This window comes from Myotis brandtii, unplaced genomic scaffold, assembly GCF_000412655.1.
Source record: "Myotis brandtii unplaced genomic scaffold, ASM41265v1 scaffold31, whole genome shotgun sequence".
NCBI classification, from domain to species: domain Eukaryota; kingdom Metazoa; phylum Chordata; class Mammalia; order Chiroptera; family Vespertilionidae; genus Myotis; species Myotis brandtii.
In genome coordinates, this window is record NW_005361873.1 from 2,971,848 (window position 1) to 2,983,513 (window position 11,666).

At 39.0% G+C, this 11,666-nt stretch overlaps 1 protein-coding gene across 4 annotated transcripts in view; it reads left to right on the forward strand.

Annotated features, from left to right (window-relative positions):
• LOC102249144 (cytochrome b5 reductase 4) overlaps positions 1 to 10,797 on the forward strand; it is a 77,468-nt gene extending 66,671 nt beyond the window's left edge. For 3 of the 4 annotated variants that reach the window (XM_014542663.1, XM_005869948.2, XM_014542664.1), the window contains 2 exons: positions 8,691 to 8,855; positions 10,285 to 10,797. In XM_014542663.1, the coding sequence (XP_014398149.1) occupies positions 8,691 to 8,855; positions 10,285 to 10,339 (220 nt within the window). In that variant the 3' untranslated portion in view covers positions 10,340 to 10,797. Of the gene's footprint in view, positions 1 to 1,195; positions 1,230 to 8,690; positions 8,856 to 10,284 lie in introns of those variants that run through there. The other variant, XM_014542662.1, reaches the window with a different exon arrangement.
• The last annotated feature ends 869 nt before the right edge of the window (positions 10,798 to 11,666 follow it).

An 11,666-nucleotide genomic window follows, 5' to 3' on the forward strand; every position in this document is an offset into this window, starting at 1 on the left:
TTTAATCTTTCTGCAAGTTGTTTTTGAGTTTGACACGCATCTTCATCCAATAATGCTTATAATTGTTGGTCTTCAAACTTTTTTGGTTGACCTGGATGCTCTTTGTCTTTCACATCAAAATCATCACTTTTAAAGCGTTTCAACCAGCGTTCATAAGTATCTCGAGATGAAGCATGTTCACCATAAGCTCCCGGAAATATTCAGCAGCACTTTTCTTCTAAATAAAGTAATGAATTATAACTTCCCGCAAATGCTCATTTTTGACACGAAGTTGGACATTTTTAAGTGTAAAAATATCTATGATGTAAACACCTTCAGCAAATTCGACATATGAAGTTTTGAAGCTTGTTGTCAATACAACAAAATAGCATACATATCAAATCGCATATAGTAAGTATATCAACATATGTTGCAGGCTCGATCCTGCAACATTAACCGGTACACCTAGTATTTACTCTTCTTACATAGTCAAGACATAAACCTAAGAATATTTACAATATGTAGGTAATTATATGGCAATTAGAGCATGATTTAGAAAGAAATACAAAGTCCTAGGTTTTCAAGTGCCTTTTACACTAGTTTTCAAAGTGGAAGATTGGAAGTAGCACTTATTGAAAAGCCTAAAAACCTAAATTCTAGTTTTTATTCTACCTTTACTAGCTTGAAACTTTATTCAAAAATTACTTAGTTCTGTGGACCTGTTTCTTTAGCTTCAAATAAAATGATATCTTTCCTACTTTCCTACTTCATAAGGCTATTGTGAGGATTAGAAAAGGGTAAATGCTTTAGACACTGTGACACCTACCTCAGATATTTGAATTGTGGTTATGGAGGACCTCTGTCTACATGTGTTTCGTTTCTGTATTATCCGAGTTCCTGTTTTCCTAAGCATTTAAAATAATTTAAACACACCTAGGAAGGTTTTTTTAGTTAGGTTTTTTAAAAAGTATTTTTGGCTATGTTTTTATATTCTCTAAGATAGTTCCTTTATAAAAGAAGAGTCAATTTGCCAACATTTTAATGAACAGACATGTACTTTCAGTCAATAGGCATGAATTTGATTTAAGAAGTAATTAGTAAATCGGAGTGTGTTGATAGATAGCCTCCAAGCATGAAGTGTCTTTTGACAGAGTCACCTGTGTGTTTTGTTCTGTTTTATTCCCGCCTACATAATTTGGGTGGTGGAATGGCATAGGCTGTGGTGTGGAGGATGAGGAAAGGCCCCTCTTTCCCTCACCTGGATGCCTGGCTCTAGCAGCACTCACCAGGTGAGTGACACTCCAGCTCGCTGAGAGAAGTGACAGTGTTCGGCTTCTGGCCTGCCTTTATCCTCCCGCACTGCTCCTTCTCTCGGTCTCCTTGCTCTCACCTGCTTGTTCCTGTGTGCTCTCACCCCCTCTACTCCCTAACCTCTTCCTCCTCCTGGAGACGTGAGGCGCCTTGCAGAGGAGGTCCATTGGCACCGACTGCTAGCACCGTATCATTAATGCTCCCTGGAGACCCATGGTCAGGCCCTCACTGGGAATAAAGAGCCATGCTTGTGAAGATGGCTTTGGAACATTTATCAGGGGTTTTAAATATTTTGAGGCTTCATGCAGATACAAGAGAAACCTGGCCTTAAAGGCTTATTGAGGGTTTTTAGTTCCCTCATTCAAAAACATCATTGTTGAGTTTCATACATAAAGGGGAAGTAGAAGTTCAGATTCATAAGGTAATTTTAATTAGCCACATCTGTATTTTAGTTAACATTCACAGCTAATTTTATATATTAAATCACCTTTCCTACATCTTGACTCTCCCATGTCACTCCTAGTCTTAGTAATAAAGTTTCGGATGATAAAATGTGACATCTGAACACATCTCTTGGTTAAATTATAATTGGATTGGAATATATAAAATAAATTTTTCTTACATTTTGTAGTTAAAACAAGTGAAATACTTTATTGTCTGTATTAGATGTAAGCCTTCCTCTCAGTGCTTTGTAGGACAAGGAGGGATAAGGAGGATGGATAATGAGGCTGATGTATGATCTATTATTTTCATTTCAGCAAGCATGCTATGCTTGTCCTCAGTTTATCTAGATTATATCATTCATTAGCAAATGAAATTCTTAGAATTGTCATTATATAATGGAAACTTACTAACCTTGTGATCTTGGCAAGTTATTTGATCTGACTGAGCCTCAGTCTTTCTATCTGTAAAACAGGTATATCAATACCTACTTTACAGAATTGTTTGGACATGGGGGCAATGTGAGAGCATATGTAGGTGCCTAACCCAAAATTAGCATATTAGTAACATTCATACATTCATGAAATACATGTGAGTATCTACTATGTGCCTATACACAGGGGGTCAACAGTGAACAAGATACTGTTATTTTCTCATGCAACCCAGGGAATATATATCTTCATTTTCCCACATTGCTAAACAGGAAGCAAAAATGTACAGTAGCAGATGTAGCTAATTACTATGTACACTGAAATCCAGATTAAGTTTCCCTCATCTCTTAACTCACTGAGCAGTGTTAAGGCCTAGCTAGCTCAGCGTTACACAATGGTCCACCCCTCTCCTCAGTAAAATACACCAACTCTGCTGTCTCGGCCTTTGCAGAACTAGTTTCAAGGGACTGGACAGTTTGACAATGAGGTTGAATTCTGGGCAACATTCATAATATATAAATATAACAAGTACTTTTCTCCCTTTCAAAGCAATCATTTTTGAGACAGTGACCTTATTTGAGTAAAGGTAGTAGCATGTACTTTTATATAAATAGTAGAATTTGGCCGTGGCTCAGTGGTTTAGCGTTGACCTATGAACCAGGAGGTCACTGTTTGATTCTCAGTCAGGTTACATGCCCAGGTTGTGGACTCAATCCCCTGTGAGGAATGTGAAGGAGGCAGCTGATAAATGATTCTATCTCATCATTGATGTTTCTCTCTCTCCTCCCTTCCTCTCTGAAATCAGTAAAAATATATTTTTAAAAATAATGGAATTTATTGATTTGCTGATTTTCCTGCTCTGTTTACAAAATTATTACATATTTATTATATTGAAAAAATTAAGGAAACATAATCCATAACCTTACCATTTAAAGAACAATTATTAACATTTATGGTCTGTATCTTTCCATTCTCTCCTTCCCTTCCTCTCTACCTCTCTTGCTTTCTGATACACACACACATACTGACACATACATACATGCTTTATTGTTTTGTATTTTTTAAATAAAATAGTTTTACTGCTATACTTTTTATAATTACATTTTCTACTTAGTGTGTTGCATATATTCTGTGTATAGAATACTTTAAATAAGTGGTTCTCAATCTGGAGTGATTTTGTCGTTCCCATCCCCCCAATACCTTAAGGGACCTTTATGTCTGGAGACATTTTTTGTCGTAACAGTTGATGGAGGGGGTTCAACAAGTACCTCGTTGGTAGAGGCCAGGAATGCTGCTAACATCCTGCAATGCACTGGGCAGTCCCCACAACAAAGAAACATCCAACTCAAAATGCTGATAGTGCCAGCTGGGAAAACCTGCACTATACCATGATTTTTTATAGCTGCACTGTATTCAGTCATGTGAGCATACAATAATTTATTTAACCAATCCCTGCTGTCTGACATAGTGAAAAGTTGTTCTGTACCCCTCCAACTATGCAGGATAAAAATACATCATAAGAGTCACCAAGTCAAAGTGTAGAAAGGCTGTTGAAGCATTTTGACAAATAGCCTCTAGGACAGTGGTTGGCAAACTGCGGCTCGCGAGCCACATGCGGCTCTTTGGCCCTTTGAGTGTGGCTCTTCCACAAAATACCACATGCGGGCACGCATGTACAGTGCGATTGAAACTTCATGGCCCATGTGCAGAAGTCGGTCATGCACAGAAGAGGCACACTCAAGGGGCCAAAGAGCCGCATGTGGCTCACGAGCCGCAGTTTGCCAACCACTGCTCTAGAAAGTGAGGAATATTGCTGCCAGCACACTCACACTGGTAGTGTCCTTATTTTTGCTCTGGAAATGACGAGGTCAGTGGTGGAGCATACTGGAAAGAGAAAGAGAGAGGATTCCAAGCAACAAGGGAGTGGGGCACAACAGACAAGTGATTTTGTACCTATTTATATGCACCACTGATCACGTGCCTCACTTCAGGCATCTGTGTGCTCATTTGCACAATGTGCTGGGGAAAGATACAAAATGAGTAGGACTGCCCTAGTGGGGAGTTCTGAAGAGCAGCAGTGCCTAGGAAGTCCAGGCTTTGGGAGGACAGATCGCATGTTAGAGAACTCTATGTCAGAGAATTCCATGTTAGAGAATTCTAGGAGAAGAAGTAATCCGGTTTGTGAGGGGAGATCAGAGCTTGTGGAAGAAGTGGCTTCTGAACTGGGCTTTGGGAAATGGCATTCCATGAACAGGAAAAGAAATTTGGGTTATAGGATTTCATGAGCAAAAAAACATGAGGGCCAGGATGTTCAGGGCATTTTAGCAAAAGAGCAGAGTCCAGTTTTGTTGAAGTAAATACAGTGCATGAAGGAGAACAATGAAATAACTGTAAAAATAAAACCATAAACTTTATGTGCATATTAGAAGGAATCTTAGTGGTAATCGCTTATAATCCTCCTGTCTTACAATCGAAGAAACAGGCTGGGCTAAAATCAGGTGATGGGAGACTTTGAATATAATTCATATATTAAATAAGTATGTATTAGATGGATATGAGCAGGCCCAGCAACACTGGGCAGCGTACCTCCCTTTATGACAGGCTCCATAGACAATGGCCCACTGAGTTTCTGTACTCTGGCATCAGTATTGGGATGAGCAGTTTGTTTTTCCCCTTTAAGACAGCAGAAGCATAAGTAAATCAACAACGTGCCTTAACCCCTTCCCCCCTCCCTCCCAGCTTGTGATAATCACAGATATGTGGGCCCCTAGTCTGGACTCCTGTACCACTTTCTGTTCCTCACAGATACTCCTCATATGGTGTGTTTCATAGAATGTTCATGTGTTCTCCCCTAAGGGCTCTGTCATTAAAAACAAAAAAAAAACAAAAAAACCTTTGAAAATAACGTGTATCATATGACCTTCTTTAAGATTTACTCGGAACCTAGCATATTTAAGGCTTTGAGAAATTCTAAATAAATCTATTTAACTTTTTTTAAAAAACAACCCAGTATCCCAAATTTATTTCATAGTTGAACTTTTTTCATGGAATACCACTAACATCTTGAGGAACACTAGTGTTTAATAGATTCATTTTGAGAAATGTTTCCAGAACATGTGCATTTTGTATAACTTTAACTCTTAGCTGTTTATGTTGTAAGCTATTTTTCCCGTGAGAAAATACCAAGTTTTCCTGCTCTTTCTAGTAGTTTCCTTTAGCTATTGAAACCAGAAAAGGCTGGGGCCCCCAATACTATGAAATCCTCTTCTGTGGGCAGTGACAAACACTGAAGCTGTTAAAGCTAAGACAGTGTAAGATGGGGTCTGGGTATTAAGGAGAACTGCTGGCAATGGTGTGTCAGGTGGATTAAGGCTAAGGCTGTTAGAGCAGGATTTTAGACAAGATATAAGGCCAGTATTTGGAGCTGTCCCACTGAAAGTGGAATGTACGGGACATATATAAGGAAAACAACAGAGGTAGGTGTTTGAAGCTGATTGGCTAGAGCAGGGGTGGGCAAACTTTTTGACTCGAGGGCCACAATGGGTTCTTAAACTGGACCGGAGGGCCGGAACAAAAGCATGGATGGAGTGTTTGTGTGAACTAATATAAATTCAAAGTAAACATCATTACATAAAAAGATACAGGCTTTTTTTTTTTTTTAGTTTTATTCATTTCAAACGGGCCGGATCCGGCCCGCAGGCCATAGTTTGCCCACGGCTGGTAGAGGAAAGTTAGTTGTTGGATGATGGCAGGCTCTGCCCATGTGCCCTCAGGCCTCAGCTGTAATTGCGCTAGACAGTAAGTTGGCCTTCATTCAGAACACTTCAGGAGAGGTGACTGATTCCACAGTAACTATCTGCATCTTGATGTGGTATAAGAAATCCTTCATTAAAGTATTCTTGAGTCTTAACTTGGGATTGCACCTGCTCCAGTTAAGCTCTTTTCTAGTCCTGTGAAGGAGGAGATAAGCAGGATAGCAGGCTTTTTACAAATATCCTTAAAAATTGCATTTATGCCCCTCTTCACTCTTTCTATGGAGTTAAGTGATAGGCCAAGGGACCGTTATGCTAATAAATACGAATGCATGAGAAGTGTACACCTTCTTTATAAGGATCTTGGGTACTTATCACTCTTTAGCAGATGCCTGCAGAAACTATGCCACTGACTAGGCTTTTTTTTTTTCTTTAAAGCATCTCAGTAAAGGAAAGTTATATTTTCAGATGACAGGAATACCAGTATATAAGACTTATGTATCTTACCAGTTTTATTCCAGTGATTTTTATTTTTAATTTAACAAGGTAATTGCTATCTTTGATCTAATAGTCTATGTATAATTGGAAATGTCTTAGGATAGTGGTTCTGCAGATGCTTCTGGGTCCCCTTTGATGATCTGATGAGAGCTGTGGACCTTCTTCCTCGGAAAAGGCACTAGGGAATTCACAGCCATTTTTATGTGTCATTTCATGGATGTCAGCCTATGGCTTTGTTCTTCTATTGACAGTTTTTATTTTTCGTCAGTACTGCTTCTTTGTAAGCAAATGCCTTATTCACTCAACAAGTATTTTTATGCACTTACCTTGAGCCAGGCCTGGGTACTGCATTGAACAAGACAAAGAAGGAACTTGCCTTCATGGAACAGTAAACAAATACTACATTCCAAAGTTATTGAAAACTATCTTAATTTTATATGCTAGAAGGGAAAAATAAGTTAGTGAAAAAATATTTGGGAGGTTATTTTGTGTAAGGTGGATTAGTATACAGGGTGGAGTAAAAGTAGGTGTATGTGAGTATGCGAAACCATTTATTCTTGCATTATTTATTAATTATTGTATTTTCCATATGGGCAACTCTAAACCTACTTTTGCCCCACTCTGTATCTGCTAAAACTAAATGGGAACCTTGTAGGTAAGAAATAAAACATAATTCTGTAGAGCTTTTTAAATATAAAGTCAAAATATTAGAATTATAAGAGATGAAGTAGTATTCGCACCTTGTTGCACAAATGGACAAATAAAGCCTAGAGGTGGGGCTAGGTGAGAGCTGGGCCGGTTCTCTGCCCCCGGCTGGCCCTCTGAGTTGGTCTGTGTGCTTGTGCCAGGCTCCTCAGTTCCTAAGAACCTTAACCCAACTGCAGCACAGCGACCTGAGCTACTGCACCACCACATTCCTGTTTCTGTTCTCATATCTGACTCCCAAGGCCCTTTCACAAGAGACGCTGTTCAACTTTGTTTTAAGATTGAGATTAATATGCAATTAACTCCTTCTACTCTTGAGAAAATATGTCAGTTACTCACTGGAAAATGTGCAAATGCATCTGATCCAATGCTGTTGAAAATGGTAAGAATGACTTGTGTTTTGCTAAAATGGAGCAAAGGGAACAGGCAGAACATACAATTTTGAATCATTTACCCTTCACCAGCCATTTGCTGAACAGATTACAAAACTGTGGTGGGAAATGATCTGTAGTCACATTGTGAAACTTGGTTTGATGTTCTTCTTTCTCATTTTAATTCTGAGGGTTGAGACCTTTGAGACAGCAACAGTACGAAGTCAGATAGGCTCTTGGTACCCTTCCTTTTTTTCCCTACCTTTCATTCCATAGTACTTGAGTGCTTCCCATGTGTTGGCACTAGGGACACAGTGATAGCCAAAGCGAAATGGTCCCTGCTCTTATGGGGCTTATGGTCTAGTGGGGAAGGTAGACATTAATAACATTATCATTTTGGTGGCCGCATACTTAAAACTTGAAGTAAGGTCTATAAAGAAAAGAAAAGGAAAATATTTCTACAACACATATAACAAAGGACCCCAAAGGCCACAGTGCTTCCCTGTGGAAATGGTGCTTAGCTGAGAACTGAAGAATGGGACATGATAGCAGCAGTACAGAAAGAAGAAAGAATGCAAGTGTATGGCAGTGAAGACTCAAAAGAAGCGGACAAATAGCTGGGAGATAGGTCTTGAGGATGTGGATATGGGGGGAGATGCAGAGAGAGGTCCCCAGGATAAACCCCAGGTTTCTGGCTTGTGCAACCAAGTGGACTTTGGCAGCATCCACAAAGAGAACGTCAGGTGTGGGGCAGAGAGATTGTAAGATGTGGTTGAGGCCTTTGAGACAGCAACAGTACGAAGTCAAATAGGATGTTGGTTATACGGGTCTAGAACTCATGAAAGGTTTGAGTCAGAGATTAAAGTGCACGTCACTGATGATTGCTCTTTACTTGACTTACACAAGCAGAGTATTAATAGGAATGGGTAATTCTTTGAGATCCCTTTCTAATGAGTGCAATAAAAGATGCCAGATTACTCCTCTTTTCTGTAGCAAAAGCTAATCCTTAGTAAATATGGATTTACCTATATGTTTTTGTTAAATCTTTGTTTATAATCCATTGCAGAGCTTTTCTAGTGAGTGTATCAGTTTTTACATATTATATCATTTTCAAGAGAGAGAAAAGATGTTTTAGTGAACTTGAGACATGCTAATCATATGTTAAAATAATAGACTTTTAAAAAATGTTTTTCTTTCTCTAGATTTGATGTTGAATTTGTTCTCTCAAAACCTACTTCTGAATGGAATGGGAAAAGGGGACACATTTCATTAGATCTTCTTTCTGAATTTTTGAAAAGAAGTTCAGACAAATCCAAAGTTCTCATCTGCATTTGTGGACCAATGCCATTTACAGAACAAGGAATGAGGTGAGTAGCAACATGGTAGAAAAAAGAACCCTTATGCATGTGAAGTGCTTAGCACAGTGACTACATACAATAAGTACTAAATAAATGTTTATTATGTTCAGGAACATTTTAAACAACCATTTCTAAGATTTCAGTCTCCATTTATAGTGTTTTCCAAGTTGAATTACCCATAAGCAGTATTTCTACTTTTTCGGTTCAGTGGAGAGAGTAAAGATAGAATGCTGTGGGGATTAACTCCTTACATTGAAAACTGGTGAATAAAGGAGGAAAAAAATCAAGCATTATGTTGCCTTTTCTATATGAGCTGTACTACAGGGTAACCACATAATAAATGAGAAGTTTTTCTTTACAGAGTTCCTGAGCTTATAAATGAAGAAAGAATGATAGGAGTAGAATATCACTAATTTCAGATCCTAATGAACTACTAATGGATAGACCATAAATCATGGATAAGTGTTAGCATCCCAAAGGAGAGGCAGTCAAGTATTATGTGCCTCCTAATGGGAGAATACTACCTATGAAGTAGTCTTGTCAAAAAGAATTTGACCTGACCTAGCCTGTAGATCCAAGTATTAAGTTATGGACAATAAGAGGATATAAGTTCATATTATTAACATTTATCACAGCGACGCAGCAAAATGAGGACTGTGGGTGACTCAGTGCGTAAAGATCTGATTTTTGTTGGATAAACTGCAGTACACACACAGAAAGAGAGGGGGAGATGAAAGAGAATCTTATTAAAAGACTAGAGGCCTGGTGCATGAATTCATGCACCAGTGGGGTCCTGGCCTGCGGGATCGGGCGAAATCGGCTCTCCAACATCCCCCGAGGGGTCCCAGATTGCAAGAGGGCACAGGCCAGGCCATGGGACCCCACCCATGTGCACAATTGGGACCAGGGAGAGACCTGGGAGGTTGGCCAGCCAGGAAGGGACTGTGGGAGGGCTCCAGGGCGTGTCTGGCCTGTCTCTCTCAGTCCTGATCAGCAGGACCCCAGCAGCAAGCTAGCCTACCAGTTGGAGTGTCTGCCCCCTGGTGGTCAGTGCATGTCATAATGAGCAGTTGAGTGGCCTTAGCATATCATTAGCATATTACACTTTGATTGGTTGAATGGCTGACCAGTCAACTGGACACTTAGCATATTCGGCTTTTATTATATAGGATTTTATTAGCTAATCATAATGAGTAGACTTTAAATGGATCTTGATTCAAATAAACTTTTAAAAATTATGGTACTTATGAGACGAACACTAGATATTTGGTAATATTAAAGAATTGTTAATTTTTTAGAAGTGATAATTGTGGGTGTTTTTTTTTTTACAGTACATAGTAAATGAGGAAATTAAAAAAGTACTATGCTTATGATGCTAAACTTTGATGTTACTTCTTTACTTTCCCTAAGAGACTTGTGCTTTGTATTTGTTTCTCAGGATGCTGCATGATCTTAACTTTTCCAAAGATGAGATCCATGGTTTTACTGCATAATGAAGAGCTGTCATCTTTTACTCAACTGTTTTATCTAAATTTGTGATGGCTTAGGGTTTTTTTAAGACAACATTTTTGTATATACTAAGAGGTTAACCGGACTCCAGGCTTGTTTCTTAAATGAAATCACTATGGAAAACCTGTTGACTTTATTTTATACCATAACTTATTTTACTACTGATATTTGACCTGGAAAGTCAATCATGACAACAAACACATGCAGGTTGTTTGTTATGAGTCACAAGGTTTCTTACCGTTTAAATTGTCTCACTGTTCTACGATGAGCTCTTGTGTTTTATGACATGATAAAGTAAATGATCATTTGGATCATGTTTCTATGCTGTAAAATGTCTTAGCAATACAGACTAAATTTTACATTGCACTGTTAACTCAGGAAATGATCATTTATGTTATTGTTATTAATATTAAAACATGGAATGTTATACCTTATTAAGTGATTTAAACAATTTCTGTGTGTGTGTGTGTGTGTGTGTGTGTGTGTGGCATTGATACAAAGTAGAATAAAAATATACTTAAGTACTTTTTAATCTTTGACCTAGAAATGTGTTTGAATGCAACAATATTGGGCCCGTGTCTAAGGGAAATTTTAAAAGGCAACAATAAAAGATCCTGGAGCTGCTTAAGTCAGGTGTGGTGGAAAATTTAAAAGAACCTTGGCAGCTGGTTTTATTCTCAGCCCAAGCCAGAGGCATTGCGAAAGAGAACGAAGATGTCACTTCTGGTCCCATGGCCTAATCCTTTGGTGCTATGGAATGGGTTAAGTGTAATTGTTGCTGAGCCCATCCAGACCAGCAGGGAAAGTGAAGAACACAGCCAGCTGCTTCCTCACAGCTGGCAGTCGGCAGGGAGCCCCCCTCCGTTTCGTGCTGGACACTTACTCTCCCTCCCTGCTGCTGTGTGCGCAGCTTCAAATGCCTTCCCAGGTTGGGATGCAGACAGGCTCTCAAAACAAGTCTTTGTGCACTTTCATGAGGAAACTGTTGAATGCAAAGGTGACTGTTGCATAAGCTAATAGATTCTTCAGTCTCGTTTAAGATGGCAGCAATGTTTTCACAGAAATAGGGCGATGGGAGGGGTCTCCAATTTCCCTGCAAATGATTTTGCAATAGCTCAGTCTTCACTGAATGAGTGATGCACCCAAGTGGAACCCAGTATTAATATTCCTCAAATTGCTAACACCAGCTTATGAAACTCCTTGTGTACCAGTGGCTGGTTGAACACTGTCATCTTTTCCTGTGCCTCCCTCTTATTTTTTTTAAATTGAATTTATTGGGGTGACATTGGTTAATAAAATTACATAGGATTC